Source organism: Grus americana, chromosome 21 (genome assembly GCF_028858705.1).
Source record: "Grus americana isolate bGruAme1 chromosome 21, bGruAme1.mat, whole genome shotgun sequence".
NCBI lineage: Eukaryota > Metazoa > Chordata > Aves > Gruiformes > Gruidae > Grus > Grus americana.
The window spans coordinates 5,888,133-5,912,532 of record NC_072872.1 but is presented as its reverse complement, the minus strand read 5'-3'; the positions used below and the strand labels follow the sequence as shown (position 1 = coordinate 5,912,532).

At 53.7% G+C, this 24,400-nt stretch overlaps 1 protein-coding gene across 3 annotated transcripts in view; it reads right to left on the bottom strand.

The window, feature by feature from the left end:
• LOC129215887 (tyrosine-protein phosphatase non-receptor type 11-like) overlaps positions 1–21,732 on the bottom strand; it is a 52,797-nt gene extending 31,065 nt beyond the window's left edge. Inside the window, exon 1 of one of the 3 annotated variants that reach the window (XM_054849858.1) lies at positions 21,628–21,732. In XM_054849858.1, the coding sequence (XP_054705833.1) occupies positions 21,628–21,641 (14 nt within the window). In that variant the 5' untranslated portion in view covers positions 21,642–21,732. Of the gene's footprint in view, positions 1–14,447; positions 14,549–21,627 lie in introns of those variants that run through there. The other 2 variants (XM_054849859.1, XM_054849857.1) reach the window with 2 other exon arrangements.
• Between the last annotated feature and the right edge of the window lie 2,668 nt (positions 21,733–24,400).

Below are 24,400 nucleotides of genomic sequence, written 5' to 3'. Positions count from 1 at the left end.
CCTGCCTGCACACACGTTAAGCCAGAGCGCTCGCAGGCTCTGCCTATCGTAGGGACTTCCTCGCAGCCCATCCCACACCGCTGATACGGAAAAAAACCTCTTTCACCATTGTGTCTTGCATTCCCCAGATAAATACCCTACAGTGACAAGGAAAGGAAGCCACGGACAAAATTAAGATCCAGGACACAAATACGCATCATCTGCAGACAAGAAGGGCAGCGTGCTCCACAGGACTAGAGCAAACGGGAACGCACCAGTGCATGAGTGTGTGACCTGGCCTTCACCTGCAGCGTGAAGCTGAGTTGCACTGCACGCTCGCGTGAGCGCACATAAAGGATGTGAAAGAGACTGGCACCTGCCTGCTGTCCCGCTGTCTCCTCCTCACCCCGTGTCAGTGAGCAGCTGCTGCCCGTACTGCCGCACCGTCATTTCAGCCCCGCGGCGGCCAGCTCTGGCGGTCCCCCCTGGGGAGGCTGCAGTAGACGAGGGGCTGTGCACCCTTGCGCACGTGTACAGGAAATGGGAGGGATTGTGCCTGTGTCATTTTGAAGGTCTACCATCATTCACGGTCCAACGTTTTGCAAACACTTGGTCTAGCAGCTCTGGTCCTTAGAGCAGCAACTTGTAAAAACTCGAGCACACAGATTGCTCAGGCTCTCCCCTGGTGTAAAAGACTTCCTGCAACAATATCCTAACAGCCAGCGTGCTGCGCTTTCCATAAGGCTGGCTGCAGGAGCTGCAGCTCTGGGTTTCTCTTTGGCCAACTCGTGCAGCCAGGAGAGCCTGTCCAAGGGGTGTGTTGTGCCGACGTTGCCTTGTGGCTACCACACGCAGCATGCCTAACTATAGCCACGGAAGGACGCTGTCAAACGTCGGGCTCCAGCTGGTCCTCTCTAGCCACAGGAAGAGGTGCTTCAAACTAAGAACTGAAGGCAGGAAGGAAGGAGGAGTTGTTAGAGAGCTTGGCCTCCCACCACAACTGCAAACTTCCATTTTCACTTCCAAAGCATTACATGCTCTTGCTTGGAAGCAAAAGTTCCTTCTTTAGAGCATCACACGGTTATCTATCCCACAAGCGCCTATCCCCACCAATTCACATGTGTTATCAACAGCCCCATGCCAGAGCACTCTGAGGACGGAGTCACATCAGAAAGACGACAGTAGAAACGTTCACATAGGAGCTGTAACAGACAAAGAAAATCAGCCATTTACAGACCAACTCCTGTCAAATCTCAAAGACACTACTGCAGGCTCAGCTAGTTCTAGGCAATGGCCAAGAGAAGAGCACGCCTTGTGAAAGGGTTTCCCCTGTGCTCAGTGTCTGCGGGCATAGCGGAGCCCTCCTGGCACGGACCACCAACACCACAATGCAGCTTTTATTGCGGAAAATGAAGTATGAGCATGCTCTGCAAGATGTGTGTTTTCAGCCCCGACTTCTGCATCTCAATAGTTTCTCTTGTTTGTGTTTGGAGGCAGAGGATGTAGCATCTTGTAAACCTTCCCTCTCGGCCTGAGTAGCACGGTCTCTCCAGTTGCCCTGAAGCCAGATACCAGAAAGGGGCATGGGGAGTATCCCATGGAGGTTTGGCTCAAAAGAGAGAGTAGGAGTAAACGAGTCCCTATTCTGCCTCTGGGCGTTAGGTGAGAATGGATTGCCCTACCACCATGTTAGTCTGGCATTAAACCATATCCCCCGTGCTCCCCCAAAAGGGCTATGCAAAATTCATAACCCATCTCAGCACCCTGGGATACAGCAGACCCAGTACCTCTATCTCAACGTGTAAATCTGTCAATAAAGTGTCCCCTTCTGGAGCACTGAAATCAGACATAGCATTTCCACGCGTACATTTGATTTAAACACATGGCCACCTCAGAAGTTGGTGTGGCTGCTCAGGAAATGAACTCCGCACACAAATACAGCCCCTCCGTACTGCCCACAACGTGCGTCGGTTACAGGATACCCACAGGCAGAGGGGGGTTACGTAAACTTTAACTCAAATTCTATGACTAGTGTAGTAAAGGCTTGGGGCAGAGACTGTAAAGCCATCTGCTCACCTTTACTCAGAGGACAGTTTTTCATAGAGGACAAATCCTAAACCTGCCACCTCCCCCTTTGAATCATTCATACCAGCAAAGGATTTGGCTCTCAGCCTGTCACTAAAATTTCCAGCTGGTAAAATCCAGGTCTGAAGTAGCTGGGAAGACCATGGAGTAGCACCTCTCTGTCATCTGCAGAGAAGAACCAACGGAACTTGAAGACAAGACCACAAGAGGCTGGAGCAGGCATCAGGTGCTGCAATGGGAGGTGGTGCACATTCCCACGGGCAGCAAAGGACTTCGAACACCAAGTGCCTTTACAGACATCTCCAGCCAGGATCTAAGGGCACTTGGTAGCTCAGCAGAAGGCTGCTCCAGGAGGACAGCGGGGTGTATTGAGCGAGGAACCGTTGGGCTCGGTAACGCTGCCCAGGTGATTTACCCACAGGTATCCCAACCTCCACGCTGCCTGCGCAGCGCTAGGAGCAATCGCACGTCCAACGGGGGCTTTCGGGAGCAAAACCTACTCCTGCCCCGTACGCAGCCGGTACAAGTACAATCCCCACCCATCTTGCTGTGAGTTTAGGGCTTAATACCCCAAGGGCAGAGGCTCTCGCTGAGACAGTCTGGGTTTGTTTTCAAAGCAAGCGTAAAAATCCCTTGCAGGATACGCGCTGCGTTCGTTTCCCCGTTCGCATTCCAAATATTTGCTCGCTCCAGAAGTAACACTAACATTCAGCGTGCTGGTTCCTCAACAGCGCATTCTGCTTCCAGGCAGTCCTTCGGTCCTTACCCTGGGTAAGGGTCTGGGCAGGCAGCCCGGGGACGGGGACGGACACAGCATCCCCGGGGCTTTGGGACCCCCCCTCCAGCACGCACAGCCAGACCCCGGGTAGCTCGGCGGCGGGCAAGAAGTGAGCTGCTAGTTTAGTGCCTGGCTTTAGCACACGCTGCACTGAGGACAGGAAGACCAGTCCAAGACCAAAACTGCTGGGAAGGCAAAAAAAAAAAAAAAAACCAAAACACAAATTTTGCCTGACAATTCTCAGTTTCCACAGAATGGGAGCGGCAGCCCTAGTTTTATCAGGCCAACGTGCATTTCAACACCCAGTTAAACTCACCTGTGCCAGCAGGAAACTGGCAGCTGGGGCTCTTCCAAGTAGCCCAGAGGATTTACACCCATGTTCTCTTCATTAAAAAAAAAAAAAAAAAGGTGTAGCTAAGTCCCTCAAGCTGTTTTGAATGCATCAGCCCCAAAGGTGTGTGAGGTTATTATTTTCTGCTGCAGTTTTCAAATTTTCAGAATTAATTCTCTGAATCGAACTTATATTTGAATCAGTCTTTTCTACTCAAAGGTACTCCACAGTTAGGAACATCATAAACACCGAGCCGCACTTTAACCTCAGCCAAAGAGGGCCTCACCTACTTGCCTCAAAAGGTCTAACAGTGGGAGAAATCTCTTTTGAATTCCCTCCATTGATGGAAGTTTCCTGGCCTGTATATTAAAAATGGGTTTGTTCTCATAAAGCAAGTTAAAATCAAATTGCAGGCCCACCTGCCAGACAGTTGGGGCATTAAAAATACATTTCACCAGCCAGCACCGAAACTAACCCAGCTGTTGTCTGACTGACAGGCTTCCTCCTGGAGCAGAAAAGTATTTGTTTAGCTGCTTTGCTATGATCCAGCGAAGCAGAACGCACCCAAAAGAAGAGACCAGAGACTGAGAAACTTCTGCAACGCGTGACAGAACAGCATTGAAACGAGGTTAGTGCAAAAGCCTCGGGATGCTCTTGAGATACAAGGTAATGTAAACTACCAACAGGCTGCAGCCGCTGCCATCATCTGAATCCTTGCGGAGTGCTGCAGACCAGCCCGCACCCTCGGAAGGAAGGAAGCAAGGAAGGAAGGATGGAAGGACGGAAGGAAGGAAAACCCAAGGCATGCTCCACATTACGCGCCATGGCAAAGAGCCATAGCCACTTGCACAACAATCCCGTTGCGTTTAACAACCTCAGACACGGCTTCAGACACAGCCCAGCTCCTGCCCCGTGTTTCCAGCAGACAGGATTGCTTTCTTCACACACGCCCTCGCCTGCTGGCCCGGCAAAGGGACCGTTTCGCAGTCCTGCTCCAGCAGACCCTTTCACATGCAGCTGCCCTCGTAGTTCATGCCCCGTATAACCTCCGCTACTAGTTATCAGCACACGGACGAGTGCTCGGCTAGAGACACGGCAAGGCAAATGAAGCGATAAGCGAGTAACTATTACCGTAGCATTGCTAACAAGGTAATACAAGATAAAAATCTAATAACATCACAAAATAACGTACTGCTCACAGCAAGGATAACCTCGCCCAGGCTGCAGTCAGCACCAAAAGCCTCTTCAGTAATCATATTAACAGTAATCATGGTAATCATATAAACGAAACTGCTAACACACCGTTTCGCAGTGCTGAAGCCAGCAGAAGGAGAACGTTACCATCACCCATGTGCTGCAGAGCTATCTGAAGGGTAGTTTCCACTGGAGAATCTTGCACTTCTGGAGAGAAATTGCTAGTCTGTGGCTAACAAGCACTGTTAATCACTATTCCCACCCTAATAGCGCCCACACCTTCGTAGGTGCTCGCTGACTGTTATTAGCTCACATCCTCCTGTAGCACAAGTGGAACCTTTCTGTGCAATCTAAACTACCCGTGATCTCCATGCCTTCTCCCCTTTGCTTTGTTCCCACTCAGAAATATAAGCTTTGTTAAAAATAGAAGCTAGACGTACACAGAACAGACATCCTACCTCACCATAACTGGTCAAGGCTCCTGACCCGGCAGAGTACGCAGAGAGATTCGTTAGTCCACAGAAACCACAGGACAGCTCGAAAGGCAGTAAGACTCGTAGGATATGGGAGGTGGGGAGAGCTTGCTCTAGGATGCGGAAGGCAGTTTGCTGCCCGATAGGAACGTTCCAGCCTCCAGCATCCTTCAGGAGGGTTGGCCAAGGTGGTGGAGCCTGGAAAGTTTCAAGCGAAGAAGCGACAGCTAGTTATTTACCAAAAAACAGCCCAGCTTATTCTGGAAGGGAGTGGGGGTGGAGAGAAGAAAAGGAAGTCATCTCGTTCTCTTATCTGTACAAAGCCGGCAGCTGTGAATTGAGTGTTTAGAAGGGGACTGGGGAGGGTAACCACCACGCACACATGGTACGTGACGACATCTGTCTCTCAGTTTATGGGCAGCCAAAGCTAAAGAAAGAGAAAGAAAAGAGAACGGCTAATGGGCAAAGTTACGTTCCATGGAGCTGCTGTATCCGAACAGCACTTCCCATGAAATCTTCCTCCTCCATGCAAAGCAGGAAGAGACATTTCTGCCCCAGGCCATCCACACCCTGCGACTCTGCCCAAACAGCAGTCATCGCCTGCTGCGCGGCTGGGACAGGAGAGCACCAGCTCACGGACAGGGCTGCCGCGCTCCTTCGGGGGAACCTTCAAGATACTCAGAAACGTCTCTGCAGCCCTGTTTGCTGTTGGGGTTTCCTAAGTTCAGCTTAAAAAAACAGTCCCTTCGTTTGGCTCTGACTTGGTTCCTCTGCCCATCAAAGCGGGGTTCATAGCTTGTGCACCTTATCTCTCCGCCCTGTGAGCTCTTGGGGGAAACACACTGCCCCGCTCTCCACGTTAAACAGCATGTCCCAAAGAGAACTGTACCTCAGGCAGAAGCGTTTCTACCCAGCCCTTCTGAGCTAGCTTTTTCTGGACAGTTGACAGGAGCATGTAGACCACACAGCTGTAAGGCGCCCAAGTTAGAGTCCAAGTCCTCTTATTGAGGCATGGAGAGAAACGGTCACTTCCTGAGGGCGATGCAGAACGGAACCCAATTCTCTCCCAACTAGATGGGGACGCTCATCTCAGCCACTCGACACAGGTGCCTAAAGCTAGACAGCCCAAGCGTCTCAACAGGTCTGGGGTTTGACGTGGAGAGATAGCAAGGTTTACAGGAAGAGATAACATCTTTTATTAAGTCAGATGATATAATTGGAAAATGCCGACAAGCTTTCAGGCACACAGACCTTTCCTCAGGCCACCCCTGGGCAGAAAGAACTTGTGTTCTCAGTCCTGCAAGAAGCCAAAGCCTGTGGTGACAGAGGACAACTCCACTCTTCCAAACAGAGCCTGAAACCGCCACCCATCTCCCCCTCTTGGCTCAGCAAGCTAGGGAGGAAGACCCCAACACCCAGTCCTAGCAAACTTGGGATCATTACAGCCCTGCAACTGCAGGACTTGCCAAATAGCTCACTCCTGCCTAGTTCTTTAACATCCTTGCGTCACCAGGTTCATAGAATCATTTAGGTTTGAAAGGACCTTTAAGATCAACGGAGAAGCAAGAGCTCAGAAACCTGTCCTCCTGTGGGCTGGGGAACAACTAAATAGACATCAATCAAGGCATTAAATAGCTGGGAATGCGGCTGCCTCTGCAATCCTGAGTATTTAGTCCATTATCCCACAGACACTTAGCACAATTATGGTTGCTTTGCGGCTAGCCTTTAATGTGCCAACAGAGCAGCTGAGGCACAGAGGAGATTAGGGATCAGCAACAGTCTCGACCGCAGAGCAAAGCCGAGCACTTTGGAAGCTCTGTCTCACCGCAGTGAGCTCGGAAACGCTGGGCAGGACTGGGGATGGACCCCGCAGCCCGGCTGGTCGTGAAGAGGGGGAGCGGGAGGTGAACAGCACAGAGCTGGGTCCGCTTTTACGGCTTGTCCCCCCTGCCACAAGCAACTCGTGGCCAAGAGCTGGGCTTCTCATCCTGCTAAAGGAGGAAGAGTAGCTCTTGTGCTCAAGAAGGACGCTTGCTTCCAAGTCAGCAGGAACAGCTCGCCCCAGCGGGAGACTCAGAGCAACTCAGAGACGTAATTCCTGCTAACGGAGAAGATCCAGGCAGCTCTCCAGCCGTGCCAAGCTTCCCCGTTTGCTGCCCGGGGTGCCCGAGGCAGCTGGTGGGAACAATGCTTCTGTGGGGGCCTCCGAACGCTGCAGCTGGGGCAGCGAGGTGCTAAGGGCGAGATGTGTTGCCCCAGAACACGCAAGGGGTCAGCGGCAGGGCAAGAGCAGCGCTCCATCTTCCCTTCCCTCAGCTCGTTCAGTACCGCCGCTGCACGATCCGTTTGACCTGTTTTCATGGTCCACATGGAGGTGTCCAGACTAGAGGCAGAGCTTCAGTGTTTTCTAGGTTAACTGCCATCAGACATCTGTTCAGCCAGACCTCGTCATCCTTATTTTCTCATGCCAGCATTGCAGCATCCATGACAACGCCACCATCCTGAACATATGCCACCCTGCACAGCAGCCACCAAATGGCACCCCAAATGAGCAATGTTCCTGCCACAGTTTTCAGTGGATTTGGTGAGATTCCTGCATTCAGAAACAACCAAGTTTTGCTCCATCTTGGAGTGAACACAGGCAGCACTCGCTGCAGAGATGTCAGAGAGTAAGAAGTGTCAAAGCCATCTCCAGCAGGTACGCCGCTATCCCAGATTTACAGTGCTACAGAAGAGCATTGGAGATGCTCACTCAGCCACGAGGCGTACAGGCATCAGAACTGCCCACGACAGCCAGGCTGACAACATCCCTTGCCTGCACACAAACCCAAAAAGTTTTCAACGCGCTGGGCAGCCCACGGGGCTGATTTTGCACAAAGGCAATTCCTTGCTTTTCCCCGGACAGACACCGAGTCTGCACCGAGCACGTGTGCGGTTCTGCTTAGTCCAAGCAGGATCAGCTGAACTGCACGAGGGAACCTCTGTGCAGCCAGAGCCACCACCCCGCGTACGCTACTGACTGCTCTTGAAATCCACGCTCCGTCTCATCGCGCACCGCTGCTCCCGACAGCAAGCGCTCGGACGGCGGAACAGCTGCTCCGCTGCAAACTGCCTGCCCTCCGTTCATACCTTTGAAGCTCCTACGGACCCTAGAGTGCCTTGAAGTACCAGAGAGGCTTAGCGTGGCCATTCTGCACAAGGCTGTGCTGGCTCTGAGCTCCTGGCACAGCTTTTTCATCCTTTCACCGTTTCTCCAGGTCATTCCCTAAGCCCAGCGATGTTGCTTTTAGTAATACGCAAGTCTTGGAAACGCAATCCTAAACCGTGGCTCACGGCCAACCCTGCACAGTACTTAGATCCAGGAGCGGTCTCTTTTTCAGGGGTATTTCTGCACGTCTTCTCATAGAAACCAGTGCTGCGCTAGCAGGAAAAGAAGGACTCTACACAGCAATGAAGCCTCAAAAAACTTCTTATCTGTCTCTGGGAAGGGCATTGCTTGGAACTGGCACTTGAGCTCTCTTCTTACCCCTAGAATACAAACAGAAGACAGATTTTCTACTGAGAGTGCCTTAACAACCAACAGGCAAACTCTTCCAAAGACACTCAACAAAATATCCAGGGAATAAACCACATCCAATCTCTCTCTCTGTCATCATTCCAAGGTTGAAAGCAACACTGAAAAACAAGCCGTGTTCTGCCAAGGAAGAGCTGAACTGGCGTCTAACAATCAAGGGCATCAGCGATTTCACAACTAGAACAGGACTTTCCTTTGTTTACTGCCAGCACTTCCGTGCAAACCTGTACTTTAAAATATACACCAGCTTCCTACTTAACACTCATACACTTTTCCTCTGCTTGTGTAGGCAGACAGCACTATCTGCCAATGGTCAGACATCAGAGATGCCAGAGATAACAGCTGCAATGAAACAGCAAGAAGAGGAAAAAAAAAAAAAAAAAAAAAGTAGGTTACACTGCGCTGGCCCTCTGTGGAGCTGCGTCTTCCCTTTCCACAAACGTACGTCCTAACGTGTTTAGATACGCTGCCCACGGGGCTCTTCTGCCGTTACGGCCTTGGAGCTCAGCGCTAGAAGCAAACTAACACGGGACTAAAACTTTTGTCTCATGAAATTCAGCAACATCCAAACTGCGTCAGTCCCGTATACAGAGACCAGACTTTTATTCCCTTCCTGCGTGAGCGGCGTACACGATAGCAAAGCCTACGCATCAAAGCCATGCGTCTTCCATGCCCGCTGTGAGCTATTGCTGCCAACTGCCATGCAGCCCGTGCAAGATATCCATCGCAGGGCTGGGAGGAGAACACCAAGCAAGGAGACATCTCTGTTTTCTTCACCATCACCCAGACTCACTCATTCCAAAAGTCTCCTGTCTACTCAGCACTAGAGAAAAATCTCTAACTGTACTTTCAAGATGCTGTGCTTAATTATAACCCCCAGGACAATTTATCGTTTGAAACCAGATTGCTAGAGCTAGGGCCAGGTGTTTGCATGAGATCCTGTGCTGTTCTCCTCAAGCTCTTTCCTCTACGCTTTGTTCATGTGCTTCATCGCTGCAGTAAGGATTCCTCACAGAGTTCAAACTACATCTCAGCTTTCTCACGTAGCCACTACCCGACAGTATCATGCTTGCCACTGCTCTTTAGCCACCCCTTCATGCAGAAATGTGTTCAGTCTTCCCTTTTTCCCCTCCAACACGCTTGCCAGAACCCTCTGCCATGAGCCAAGTAAACCTGCAGCAACTGAGGCAAGAGCCTTCTTCTGGGATAAATATCTATATAAGCCAAAGAGGAGAGAAGAAACGGCTGTCTGCCCTTACATTAGACAGTCACTGCCCAAACACCGGCGCGTGAAGTATGAGCGACAAGAGGTGGGAAGGCTGTCCTGGCAGCCGATCGTTTGTGGGATGGTCTCATCACACAAGAGGGACCACGTGCAAACGGCTTGCACTACTGTTTGTCCTGAAATCACCAGCTGGCTGCTTTGAGGCTAGAAACCAGCCATAGGAAATTCCAGCCCATTTTCGCTTGCATCAGTCAGAAGACCCTTAATTCTGTGGCTTATGCCCAGCTCTGCTAAACACCAAACTAGAGGTCTAAGGTTTGGAGAAGCCTGTTCAAATCCCAGAGATGAGTTGCATTCCTCTTCTTCCAGAGGTCAGGAGGGACACCAAAACCTGCCGAATTCAACTCCGTCCAACACTTCAAAACCATGCCTTCTTCATTAAATTGCACTTCTCAAAGCACACCAGTTCCTCTTAGCTTTGACCATCGAGATGACAATACCGAAAGTTTCCACTGCTTTAAAGCTACAGCAGCAACAAATACTGGCACCGCGCTCCCCAGCCCTCCCCGGAGCAGGGCTGAAACTCTGGTCTGAGACAGAGATGACAGCAGGTGGTGGGCTGGTTCATCTCAGAGAGCAAACGGGCATTGCTATTGCGGCACATCCTCCCCTTGCACAGGTTGGGATAAGCCCTGACTAAAGACGTGCCGGGAAGCGGGAACTGCAATCCGTACGGCGGGTTACGGCCAACGGGCAAGGAACAGGTTTGCAATGCACGTGCAGCTGCGCTTAACTGCCATCTTGCCAAGACGGCCCCCGGACAACCCCGAGCCCTGCTTTCCAGGGAAAGGCTTAGAGAAGGAAGTCAATGGGAAGCCTGGCAAGGCACAGGGCCAGTGGCTGCCCACGGGGTGGTGGTTACACCTCAGTGCCCGATGGCAGCCCCTGCCCTAAGTGTCAGCCATGGCTGGTTTGAGTTCCTTTGCTCCATCTGGTGGTTAGAAAGTTCTTAAAGTGGTGTAGAGCAAACACGCGCTGCTCCCTTGCGTGGCCTGCTCATCTTCTGGGCTATCTGTCCAGAGAGATTGAAGAGAAGCTTGGGACGAGCCACGTTGGTAAGCGCAGGGAAGGACTTTGAAAGAGCAGAAGGCTGCCGAAGGCAGGTGTGAGGGGATCACCCCCACATTGGATGACCAGGGTCGTTGTGAGTACGAGAACCTGAAGAATCAGTCAGGCTCCCACGTGCAGACCACAAGGATGGCCACTTTCTACAGCGGCAGTCCTCAGGCAGGCACTCCAGAGAAATGCTTTGAGAGCCAATAAACCAGCAGTGGCGGGGCCAGAGGCGCTCTGCACGGTCCAGCACCTGATCGAGGGAATCGTTTGGCTCCCACCTTTCACGGTGGATTTCGGGAGTAGGATAATGCTTAAGCACCCACACCCGGGCTATGGGAAAACAAGTGTGCTCCACTCAGCCAGGAGTAAAACAACTTGTCATTAGGATGATGCCAAGGGCAGAAAACCCCTGACCCATTCTCCCAGGAGCAGAGGAAAACCAAAACCAGCCCCCAAGGCAACCCAGCCAGCCAAGGAGCCCAGGAGCTTTCACTGTTAACCAAGCCCTTCCTCATTCACCAGGATCCTCTCCGAGTACTGCAACAAAATGAATAAAGAAATAAGGCAATAAGGAAGCAAGGCAAGAGCAGAGCCCAGGACGAGAGGGACCAGACGGGTGGCCTTATGCCACGGCATCGCGGCGTCCCCAGGCTGCCTCCCCCTTGGCACCAGGACCAGCGGGAGAGGAGATTCCTGCCGCGCCGCCCCTACCCTGACACGCTACCTTTGCCTGCTGCGATGTGCCGGAGCCCACAGCATCACGTGCGTTCTTGTTGAGCCCAGAAATCCTCAGCTTTCAGGATTATATAACCTGACGAGCTAATTAAAAATGAGGAGGTTTATTTCAGACCTGGGCAGGGTGACAAGACAAAAATATAGCCCATAGCAGGCCCGCGTCCCCTTTGAAGAGTCGCCAAGGCTATTTTTTACCTAGATACATCATGAAGAATTGGAGAGAAAAAGAATACCAATGCTATATTTAGAATTTAATCAGTGGCAGGGCTTCTTACACTTCTTAGAGAGGAGACTGATGGAAATATTTCAGGAGGGAGGGAGGGAGGAACAAACAAACAAAAAAAAAAACCCTACCCCCAAAAAAACAAACCAAGGACAAATATAGCCCTGGCAACTACCTTACATGGTAGGGATGCTGCTCAAGGGTGTGAAAGGGGATTTTTTTTCTTGTTTTGAAATTAAATCTTTGTCACCTTCCCACCCTCTTGAAATCCCCAAGGCCAAACAACAGGTCCCGAGGGATGGGCTCTCCTCTGCCCATGCCAAGCATTCCTAGATACCCCAGCTCCCAGGACTGCCCAAGCTGTCCGTCTCCCTCCGTCACACGCGCCCAGCGTGACGGGCTGCGGAGGGCAACGGCAAGGCGCAGCAAACCACGGCTGGAGGAGCTCACCAAGTAACCTGTGAGTAACCTCACGGGTACCGCGGAGGCAGCATCTAGCAGAGAGCCCCAGCACCCCGGCAGGCAATCCTGCTCATCGCTTGCTCTCCCATCACTGCGAGCAGGTCTTCCCTCAGTTTCTCGGACTGGAATCACTGCGGTTTTAAAAATACTTCAAAAGCTCGCTGGAGAAGCGGGGGAAGTTGCATGTTCTAGTCTCTTGCCTGTGTCCTAGTCGTGTTTTTAAGGCAGGTCGTTTACCATTCTTTTGTCAACCCAGCCACTGCCTTTTGGCACCCACAGCACCCATCTCCTCAAACCCACCTCTGCATCAAGCCAGAGAGCCCGAGCTGCTCAGCCCTGCTGCCCTTATCAGCTCTGACAAAAATGAGCTGCACCCCAGAAGGTGAGGAAGAAGAAAATGGGATTTTTCAGTGCGGGGTGGGAACGGGGACCAGAGATGCTGGCTGGTACGGCTGTGCCACCCTGGAGGGAGCCCGGGGCAACGGGAGGGAAAGGGAACAGGAACCATCTCCTGGGTGGTACCGCACAGGTACTGCCCTCCGCCAGCTCCTCTCTCCCTCGGCTGGGTTCACATGGCCAGGGAGAGACAATTCCCTTGAAAACTAACTAGTCCATTCAGTCTGACCAAAAAGGGAACTTTCAGAACATATCATTTTGGGGAGGGGGTGGAAGCTGCATTCACTGAGGCACCGCAGATGTGAGCTGCGGTTTGCAGCCTTATTCTCAGTTTTGGCACCCCGGGGACAGAGCTAGGAAGCAGCCCAGTGTAGAAGCAAGCTGCAGCCCAGGGAGATGGTGGAGCGTGGCCAGGCACAGAGAAGGGTTCTCTGGCCCAGCTGAGTCCCCGCGACAGATGGAGGACAGCCTCTCTCCTCCTGCCGACTCGTTCTCCACTCGCACGCAGCTCTCCTCAACCCCGGTACCGAGTGGCAGATTTCATCTGCTGACCACAGCTGCTCGCAAAGGAGAAGCTTCTTCCCACCTAGCTGTTCTGCGTGGGCTATTGCAAACTTGAAATTTATTTAAGTGAAAAAAAAAAAAAAATCTCTTTTGTAGCACCCACAGGAGATTAGCAGACAGCTAAACAGAGTCATGGCACCATCCAGATAAATCAAATGATGTTGGGAATGGGAAGAATTTCCAGACCTTATTATCCTCAGGTCACAGGCAGGTTCTTGCTCAGCTAGATAGAAAAAGGAAAGGACGGGGTTGCACAAAAGGCCCTTGTACCTCAACAGCACAGATAGCTTCTGCCCCGGATAATGCAAAAGGTGATGCTGAGGCATTAAGTTTGCCTGGACTGCAGGAGGAAACTGAGAACTCAGCCTGTCTCAGCACAGCGGTGGAGGCTACTGCTAAAGGTGCTGGAAACCTGCACAGCAACCCCATCCCTGTGCATGAGAGGGACCACGTGGAGGTGCACGCTGAGACCACCTGCGTTTGGCACGTGCCTTTCCCCGCTGTTGGTGCCTTTTCTCCAGGGTCAGCAAGCGGTCCCACATCTGCGCTTGTGTTTTCCTTGGGAAGATCAAGAGACACCAGCCACAGCAAGTACAGGCAGGGAACCACCCCCACCAGCTTTGTGCATGGGAAACCTTGAGTAGACACTTGTTATGAGACAGGCTCTCCACCTGATAACACTATCAGGACAGCTGCAGTAAACACCAGCCCAACTAGAAAACTCAGCTCACCCTCTCCTCCCCCAGTGCTTCTTTCGACACCAAGAAGCTGCAACAAGCAAGATGATAAACTTAATCACTCCTTGCTGCGAGAGGCTTCCCCAGCCCTAAGCCCCGTGAGGGTGCCCGTAGGGAACAACGCTGTGATTCGCCCTGGGCACGCACGCTCCTGCCAGCGGCCACGGCTGGACCAGGTGAACTCCTCTTCCAGACACTTCTTAGGGTGCCTGCTCACTGCCCCGGCGATGGGGGCAGAACGGAGCTCGTCTGTCTCCCGGGCAGGGGTCCATGGAGACCCCGCAGCCCGTTCTGCAGAAGAGATCGAGGGGCCAGGCAGACAGAGCAGAGCAGAAGGGCTGGAGCCGCAGTATGGAGACACCGAGACCATCCCATCATTAACTACCACGAGAGCATTTCAAAGAAGATGCAGTGGAGGAGGAGGCTCATCCGTTTCTGTTGTACACATGGAAACGTCTGGGACTCGATGCAGAAAAATCTCCAACACAGAACGAAGGAGGGCTGCAAGGTAGAGCCCCCCCCGGTCCTCCCAAGGTCCAAACCCTGATACTCAGAGTCATGCACTCCCAGCCCACCTGACAGATGCTTTTACTGCAGCTGACTCACAGCAACATCCCTTCCACGTGGGACCTGCCTGGGACACCTGTGACAGCCGCAGCATTGGCTACAGGAGAGCAGCAGCTCAGAAAGCCCAGGAGGAGCTGCTGAAGCGTACATCTCTTCCAAGTCTGTCCCTCAGCCACTGCAAGCAGGCAGAGGTCTATGGAGAGCACCACTGATACAAGCAGCAGCATGAGCTATTTGCAAAAAAAAAAAAATAAATGCATATACAGGAAGCACACAGTTCCTGATCTCCAGCTTGGTTTAATGTGAAGAATTTCCTTCTTCCCTTCAGACTCATGCAGGAAGCCTGCAAACAGACCAGCCCCATAATCTGATTAGGCCCCATCCTACGCACATTTCCTGGAACATGCAATTGGGCTGCAGGAGCCACTTTCCATCCCACCCCACCACTCATCTCATAAGGCAGCAAGCGCAGCCCTGCCCAAGCCATTGCTTTTGGTCAAGGCAGTGAAAAAGCAACAGAATAAACCCATTCCTACTGCAGAAAAAGTATTAATCAATGTTTAAAGAACTGCAGCCTCAGGAGTACTTCTCCTCCCCCCATACCACCCTGGTTTTAGCTTGGAAATAGTTATTTGCTCTGTTCGTCCCTGAGGGCAGGCATGGGACCCCAAATATCAGCATTTTGGAAATAAGTTTTTAGCAAGCCATTTGGGAATCAAAGGGCACCTACACTGCGAGGGCGCGCACCACAGACACTGTGGAGATCGGTACTAAATCAGGGACCCAGGTGGGAGCAGAGCAGCTCTCAGCTCCGGTTCCCCACTCACAGAGCCCTCCTTAAGAGGGAGCAGACTGCCGGTTTGCTCATGGAGTGACGGAGGTACCAGGGATAAAGGAGCCCTTTGGCAAGGCCCGTCCTTTTCAAGTTGAGGGGTATGTCAAAGTCCCCATTACAGAACACAAACTTTCCCTCCAGCTGCCTTAAATGGAGTCAGCGAGAGGTCCAGCGTGTCGCGGTCACCGTGAAAAGCCAGCCTCTGGGAAAAGCTCTGGGAGAGCAGGGTTTGCCTTGCTGAGCAGAGGGAAAGGCCAACGCCCACCTTTTTGCACACCAAGAAGCATCCCCAGCTGCGCTTTGGGGCTGACACACGAGCCAGGTTTTGCGTGGCGATGCTAGAGGCACTGAGCTCTGTCCCCCTCTCCGAGGAGGGGTGACTCCAGCCGCAGAGCCACAGGCACGCTTCTGCTGGGCACCCATCGCCCGCCTCGGCCAGCTGAGCCATCCCTGGGGGAGAAGGCTCTCACCGGGGGAGCAGCTCAGGTGCTGGGGGCACCGGGACCAGCCTTCCCCACGCCTGCTGGCTTGCTCGCAGCGGTCACGCAGCTCCGTGCCAAGAGAGACCCGGACACCTGGGAGAGTCCAGCTGGCTACCGCTGCTCCACTGGCAGAGCTCCGCCGCTTCGCTGGAGCACAAAGATCCGATTCATTCATTCAGGTGCCTCCGAGGTTCCCAAGAAGATCATCTCCTAGAAACCCGATTAATTTAAACCCTGCTGGAAGCAGCAGCGAGTAGCTCCGGTACCACCCAGCCACAAAGGAAACTCGCCCTCAATATAGCTTTGGCAGTACGAGCTGGAAGACTGGCTTCCTCTTCGGTGCGCTTTGCCTTACCCTGCCGCTGCAGACGGCGAGGAATTCTCCTTGGCAGCCCGCAAAAGAGATACAGCTGCATCCGAGAAACGCGTTCCAGGGCCGAGTACGCTTCGTTTGTCTTGGGACCATAACGAGAGCAGCTCGCTGTGCCTTGGGGGAAACCATAGGATACTGGAAAATCACCGAGGGCCTGATCCAAGAACCTCTCCTAGTAGGCAAGGCTAGTTTTCTCTCTTTGAGTGAGGCCATTAACCATTCTTGTTCCCTCATTGGAAAAGGGGAGAGAACAGCGTATTTATGCATTTCATGACCTGCAGTAAGGAACTCGCCCTATCTGGAAATAAACAGTAGGCTGGGGGCTCGGAACTGAAGTGTCGTTTAAGTTGCTGCCAATGTTCTCGTCCTCATTTACCATAGCAAAGCCTGGTGAAAAAGCACCCTGCATTTCCCATCTCTCACCTCCCCACCTGTCCGGGCAGAGCGTGTACGGACAGTCACAGCACCGTTTGCACAAAAGCCTTTGAGCTTTGATTCTCCTGTACTGCCGCTAACAGAGCCCGTGTCCCAAGACATCTTCATACAGCCTGGCCAGAGAGAAAACCGGGGGAAATCTGAGCCGAGATTCAGGTGCAGCAACGGCAAAGGAGGGAAGCAAAAGGCACCAGCTGCCTCGCTGGGAAGGTCTCATGAAGCTTGCTTACGTGAGCAAGCCGCTGCAAAGGCAGGCAAGGTGTGAATTCAAGCTGCTGCTGCGACCTGTCTCCAGCTGCCCCGGCTGGCTGACCCTTTTCATGCTGGAGCTGAGCACAAGGCAGCTCCAGAGCCAAGTGCTGAAGTACTGCCTGAAGAGATGGAAACGAAAGGCTTGCAAAAAAAATTGCCAGAGGACGTTTCTGAGCTTACCACTCAGTGCCTGCACTTCAGAGACACAGCAGCCACGGGCTTGAGCACGCTCCCGCCAGCGAGATCCACGATCATCCTGGTTCCAGCCACCGTTGCCCTAAGCTCTGCCCGTGATGTGTTGTTGATGAATATCCAAGATGCAAAAACACTGACCTGGTTTTGCTTCCCGGACCAGAAATTACCACATCCCCACCGCCACCCAAGTTGCCAAAGTAAGCAGCTATTGCAAATACTTAAGGTTAATATTTACATTTGGATTCAGCGCAGGAAGCGTGTGTTTTCTCACTGGTAAAGGGAGTGGGAAAGCTGGGACCACAGGCTGCTCAGCTGGTCGGGGGACTGGCATTCTCTTTCCTGTCACTGCAGCAGATGCTCAAGGTTGGACAGCAAGCGAGGTTTCAGGATGCAGCTGGACGCATTTGATGCCTCAGATGCACAGCCATGTGCACAAGCATAGTGAACCATCTTGGAGAAAGCATTTGCAGGACTTTGGCCAATTTACCAGCCATGCTGGAGCAGCCGCTGCTTCCCACCCGCGGCTGCAGCAGCCCTGCTTACGCTCCTAATTACAAGCAATCAGAGACTTCAAAGGGAACCACCCACAACGGCCATAAAAAAATCAGTGTGGACAAAGTAATTCAGCTTAGCAGTAAACTAGATTTTAAAAAGGTTCGTCCCAATGCAGGGAAAAAGTTGTCAAACAGAGTACTTAGCGTTGGATAGAGGATAGTGCTTAGCAGCTCTTTGTCAAGTCTGTTACAGAAATGGAAGGATTTCACCAGAGTACCAGTCCCCCCAACACCATTAGCCTGCTCACTCACTACCCCCAAAACTGGAAACTTGCTCCCTTCGGTCCCAGCGTTCCCCTCCCGGGGCAGCTTCACCCTTCGGGTGCTGTAAAGCTGCGCGTTTACCTCCGCAGGACGGGAGGCGTGCAAACCCGCCGGGCTCCGGGACCTGCGGGGCAGCATCTCTCTGTCCCCCGTTGAGGTCGGTAGCCAAAGGGGATTTTGCACAATCACTGCTGCTGGCTAACACACGCGGACCAGTTATGGCCCTGGAGCTGACAGCACTGTTTCACTGCTGCCACAGCCCTGGAGCCAAGAAGGAAGGCTCCTCGCATGCCCGCGCAGGCAGGAAAGAAGAGTAACTCTTCTGCTCTGCGCTGGGACCTGCTTCACCGGCGGCAGCAACGCTCAGAGCACCAGAGCTGCAGTAACCAAGAGCAGGGAGGGAAAGGGCCACCCTAATCTATCGCACACAGGCACCGATTCTGTGACAGCACCGCTCAGCACTCAATCCTGCAGATCTGGGGCAACCTTTGGAGACAATCAAGCTCCGGAAGCTGGCATTTACTCATTTCCTCCAGACTTTCCCTTCCTCCCAGCCACAGCATCCCAGGAAACCTGGCTGTAAAGAAAAAGCCTTCCCTGCGGACAAGGGCAACGCACGAGCCAGCTGCCACCTACCAAGTGCTCCCGACACCGTGCAACTCCTTCCTAGGAAAAGAAACGGGGCGTTTGGGATCTGCAAGCCACTCGTCAGCAACGGGGATGTGAGGTTTATCCACCAAGATCTCTACGTCACAGCGAAAGGCCTCTAATCGCACCCGAGCGGGCGCAAGCACCAAAGCGGAGGAGGAGCAGCAGTTACTCTTAGACTCCCGTCCTCTCGCTGTTCCAGAGGAACCGCGATTTCTCTGTCCTTGCCGGGGGTGGTACATCCCTGACCTGCAAACCTTTCCTGCAGTCGAGAGGTCACGTGCCAGTAAAGCCGGGAGAGGGAAAGAAACGGTCATTCTTTCACCAAGCCGTTTGTAAGAAGTAACGCAATACGGCCCTGGCAGCAGCTCGGAGCTCGGTGTTCGCAACAGCTTTGTGGTTTAGGCTGACGGCAACAAATTTGTTTTATTTCTACAACAGGGCTCGATCCTCCCTCACGTCACACACGTGCACGCAGCCCCACGCTGACACACGGCCACTGCCCTCCAGGCTGCGTCCCTGCTAGCATGGCCTCTCAGAAGACCACAAGCAGCATTATCAGCATCTGCCAGTCCTTGATGCCCCACAGCACGGCATGGCCACGAGGGAAGTTTACCAAACAAGTCAGACACCCAGAAGGAGGTTTATTTTGCCTTCCACGTGCCTTCATTGAAAAGCATTAGCACACAGGAACAGGAGCGAGGGCGAAAAATAACCTTTGGGTGAGTAGTTATGTCACTCTCTCACTACAGGCTTGTGGCCCACCACGCCTGCTCCTGCAGCCATTCCCCCGATTCGGACATCTGTATTACCTTGCCCCTGTGCCAGGGCAGAAAGGAACGCAGCGTCCTTCAGTCCCAGCAGATCCTCTTGAAGGCTCAGTTGCATCCACCGGAGCATCCTACCTTGCAGCCATGGGACAGGGCTGTGGCAGGGGGACAGGTCACGCACGCTCCAAACCTGAGTGACAGCCCCCAATCACACCTGTATCCACACCAGCTCCCAAGATTTTCAACTGGTGACAGCCTCGCTGCAGCCCACTGGTGCAAAGCGAATAGGCAGCCACAGAGGTGGTTCCTGAAGAGATGAACCAGCACCTCGGTTGGGATGGAGCTACTGAGAAATCACTTCCTCACAGCTCCCCCGGCTACTCTCTTTCAGCACCACAGCCCAACTGTACACCGGTTTTCAGCAGCTCCATGCCGCCAGCCTTTGTAAGTCAGCCCGTAAGAAGCCTATTAATGCCAAAGTGCCTTTAATTCCAAAGGTTCCCATGCAAGCCTGACCCACCTGCAAGAAAGATGCAGGTACGATCTGCTATTTAGTACTTCAGCTGGGCATTGACCATCCCTCGTGAGGGACTGCTCGAGCCTCTCAGCACTCCACCAGCACAGGTCGTGATCTCAGTAGATCCACCTGGGCAGAACCAGGCCACGCTTTGCACCAGAGGGAGAACAGCATCAGCCAGAAGAGAAAGGTGCCCTACAAATCTGGTGTGCACCCTACACGTGCCTAGGCGAGAGAGGAAAGGCTGGGGCCAAGCCAGTCTTGCCACAACATGGGGTAAAAAGGCCTGAGGAGTGTTACAGAACCAGGAGCAGCAAACCCAGCACTCCAGTGCACAGGTAGAAAGGGTGGAGGCAACAGATGCTGGGAACAATCAACCCGCAGCACAAAAGCCAACGCACGCAGCTCTGACCCCTGCTCAGCAGCAGTACTACTAGCCAGACAGGGTTCTCAGGACTCCAGCAAGGGCTGAACTGGCAGCAGCATTACAACCATTTTGCTGTCTCTAGTAGTCTGCTGCCCTAGGTAACTGCCCGACAGGATGGAGCTAGCAAGGTATAGGCAATGTAGACAAATATTGACTTGCCTGTGGGCACAGAGAATACCACCAGAGCCGAGAATGAAATCCAGGGGCCCCAAGTCCCAGCCCTCTGCTTTCCACTCCATCACCCATCAGCAAGCTCGTTTCGTAACTTAACGTGACACCGCCCAAATGAACACTGCCTCTTCCTAAACTTCTGCACACTTTGACCCAGACGCTCACAAAACTCAGCTCAGCACTTGTACAGGAGAGACAGCCAGTGCTGGATGGCAAAAAAAGACCCAAAAAAACCATAAACCAACCAAGCCCCTGAATCCTGGCATTGCAGGAACGTGCGTGAGGAAAGTCTGGAGTTATTACAAGAGATGGTTTTGGACGCCCCGCTCACGACCTGCCCACGTTCGGTCCTGTACCAACACCAAACAAGCACTCCCTGTCCTGTAACCGATCCCATTTCTCAGCTTGAAGTGCCCGTCAGCTGTACGGCTGCTCCCCGGCCACCACCCTCCTCAGGGTTTTTCAAAACACACTTGACTTCTAATAGCAACATGCGCTTTTTCAGGTCACCTTAAGGCTGTCTCTGTGAAAGGACCGACAAGAACAAAGAACCCCAAAACCAGCCATTAAGAAACCCCTCTGCACTGCAGCACGGGGGGGGGCTGTGCATGCGACCGGGCGCCCTGAGCTGGCCCGCAAACGGGCAGGGAAAGAGGCCGTCCAAGGGATGGCTGTTTACCCCTTCTGAAGCCACAGCAGGGAAGGAGGAAACGAGAAGGGCCGATGCCCCCAAGTCACACGGGCTCCTGCCGCCACCGAGAAAAAGAGACTGAGGCTTTGAAACCGCTTCTTTGGGAGAAGCCGGGGGAGGCACCAACACCACACCAGATGCACCGAAGTATCTTTTTTTTTTTTTTCCAGCTCCCAGCCCGCAAAGATATTTCAAGCAAGTTTTAAAGCTTGGTCCCGTTTGGGCGTCCCCTCTTCAGCATCTCTAGCGTGGGTTACAGAGCCTGCTAAGCCGCGATGCTTTCAGGCAGCAAGGCTTCTCCCGCAGGCGACCCGAAACAGCCTGGGCACAGGGGCAGGGCTCGCAGCAGGTGTCTGGGCAGCGGCGCAGGCTGCAACCTCAGCACAGCCCCCCCCGGCCCGACCCCCGCCCGCCGGCAGCACACGGACCCGCTCCTGCCGCGGGGGAAGGGGGCAGGTCCGAGCCGGAGCCGCTACCGGAGGAGGCGGCGTCCGGTAGCCGCGGGTGCTCCGGCGGTGGCAACCACCGAGAACCGCTCACCGCGGCTCGGCTCGGCTCGGCGCTCGGCCCTTACCTGCGGGAGGTCATGGCTCCGCGGAGCTCCGCACAGCGCAGCGACCCCGGCCCCGCGCCGACTGCCCGCACCGCCGCACCCCGGCGGGGCGCCTGGGCCAGGGCCGGCGGGGAAACCCCTCCCTGTGACGCGGGGGAATCCCCGCCCTCCGCCCCGCCCCGCCCGGCTGCCCGAGCGGCCGTACCGGCGAGCCAGCGCCCCGCCGCCCCCCGTCCCCGGCAGCGCCCTGCGGCCCCCGGCAGCGCCCCCGCCCCGGCGGGTTAAGCTGCCGGCGGCCCCGGCGTGCTGCTCCTCCCGCCCAGGTGCGGCAGGTTCGCGGAGACCCCTGGCCGGCCAGTTGAAAGGCCGGAGGCATGAAACACCGCTGACAGGCACAGCACTGGGCCCCAAGCAAGCAACACGCAGCCTCCCCTCCGCCCTCCTCCCTGGAGCCATTGCCTTCTGGTGCCCGTGCTCCTTCACCCTCCGGGCTGGCAAGCATGTTCTTCGCGCTGGCAAGCACGTTCTCCATGCTCCTCGCTAGTCAGCTCCACAGTACCGGAGTCTTGACAGCACGTGAGATTTCACGCCAGCAGCGGTTTCAGACGCCGCTCGGTACCCAAACACAGTGGAAGGTCTAGATTTTGGTGTTGAATTCACAAAGACTTGAGAGTCGTGCTACCAAGGGAACGAAGCAAGGCACCAGACGCTGAGCATCTGAGTCTGGCAAGGCTCAGCCGTGTTTGCTGTTATCCCTAAACGCCCCCAGCCCAGGGGCTGCTTTGGAGTCAGGAGGGCACGACGTCCCCAGAGTGGGTTCCCTGCCCTCATCCCAGCGTCTATGGTGAGGCAGGGATGGGGACACCCAAAATCTTCCACTGGGGTAAGCTAGGGTCAGGTGTGCTATAGGCATGCTATACGCTTTGTACAAATAGAGCGCATTTTGCCATCTGAAGTGTAAATTCGGAGGCCTTTAACAAATTCATGTCAAATATATGTCTCTTCACATAAAAGACAGAAATTAACCCAAATAAATGCTCTGAATCTGGCACCTTTCATGAATGCTGGGTGAGAAAACAAAGCCAGCTGTCCAAGGGAGAGAAAAAGCCAGGATACAGCCAGCAAGCCACCCCTCCGGTCTACCCATAGTGGCAAAAATAGCAGTTTTATAACTATAATAAGACTCAGCGAATTCCATGTCTATTCGGGGAATACCCAGAGAGCTGGCAGCAGGAGCCAGCTCATTTCTCAGTGAGGAGGACTGGCGGGTTGCATAGCTTTCCTGCATGCCACTGGATTGCTCACAGGGCAACAAGGACCACAGAGGCCAAATAGCAACCCTGATAGCAATGACCCCTGTCCTCTCCTTCCTCATTTCCCCTGCCATTGAGGCTCCTACTAACTGGGACCTTCTTTCATAGCACTGAGACTTCATTGTGAGAGACCAAACTGACTTCTGTGGGTGTCTGTCTCATACTGCGGGGGGGGAACAAGACCCCTTCTCAGGGCAATGCACATGGTCAGGGAGGGACTGCTGTTCAGCTTCTTGGTTTAAAACAGATCAACAGGAAATCCCTGGAACAGATCTCCCCCCCTTCTTGTAAGGTACTGGTTTCTAGACTATGCAACCGGGATGCAGGTAACCGGTGAGAATGGTCCCCTCCTGCGAGATCTTAGCCCTCCTGTCTCCTGTCCAATGGACTGCTTTGATCCCATGGAAATACCCAGCAGAGAAATCCAGACTCTGGCCTGGGAGCTCTCTGCAGCCAGAACATCCCATTTTGTTGGTGCTGGGATGGTGCCTGTCCCTCAGGTGACCTGCTGCAACAGAAACGCACCATGACCACAGCGGAGGTGCTAGATGTCCGTGTGACCCCATCTGCTCTCCAACCTGCTCAGCCTCAGCTCTAACGGTGGCCGGGCTTTTCCCTGCTGCACTTGCCCCAGCAAGGACAGATGTTTCTGGCTGCCAGGCGGTTGCAGGAGGCACCTCCTCTGCTGAGTGCCCCAGGAACGGGGGAGCAGCCAGGCTCCTGTCTGCCCAGCATAGCTGGCCCACAGAGCGGGAGAAAGTGGGTTTCGGCACCCTACTCGGGAGCTCTGGAGTCTGGTGTACCTGCCCCAGCCCTGAGGCATTTCCTGCTGCAGGCAGAGAAAAGCATATTTTTAGGTCAATCTATATGTTCTCCTGAGAATATCTACAGGCGTGGGAGGGTGTGTGGAAATGCCACGTGCTGATAGCCAGGACAATACTGGCAGCATGGCTAGGAGTGAAAAAAAGTGAGAACACTCCTGGGGAGACATCGTGTTGGCCTTGCAATTACAGAGCGTGTGCCTGGGCTGGAGAATTCCCAGGGCACAGGGCAGAAGGTCCCCAGCGAGAACAGGGTTGATGTACCACCAAAATGTTGGCCACTGCTGGAGGGGAGAAGCAGTCACACGGGACAGGAGACTCAGGAGAAAGCTGATCAGGAGCCTTTGTGTCCAGGCTGATCTCTGGGTTAAGACACCGGACTCTCCACAGGGAATGTCTCTGGACACGGTTAAGTTCTGGGAACAACGCTCCCAGGTGCCTTTAATGTTTGCAGTGAGAACAGCTATAAAGATCCCATTTCAGCTGCGTCAGTCATCCAGAGGAGCACCTACTGCTACTCACAGTCTCTTACAATTTCCTCCTGAGCTGTTCTTTGCTGTAAGCACAGATTCACACGCTTGCTCTTCCATCTGCGGGCTGGAAGGGGATCGCTGGGTACCAGGACACAGCCGCATCGCATAGCTCTCCAACAGCTGGTGC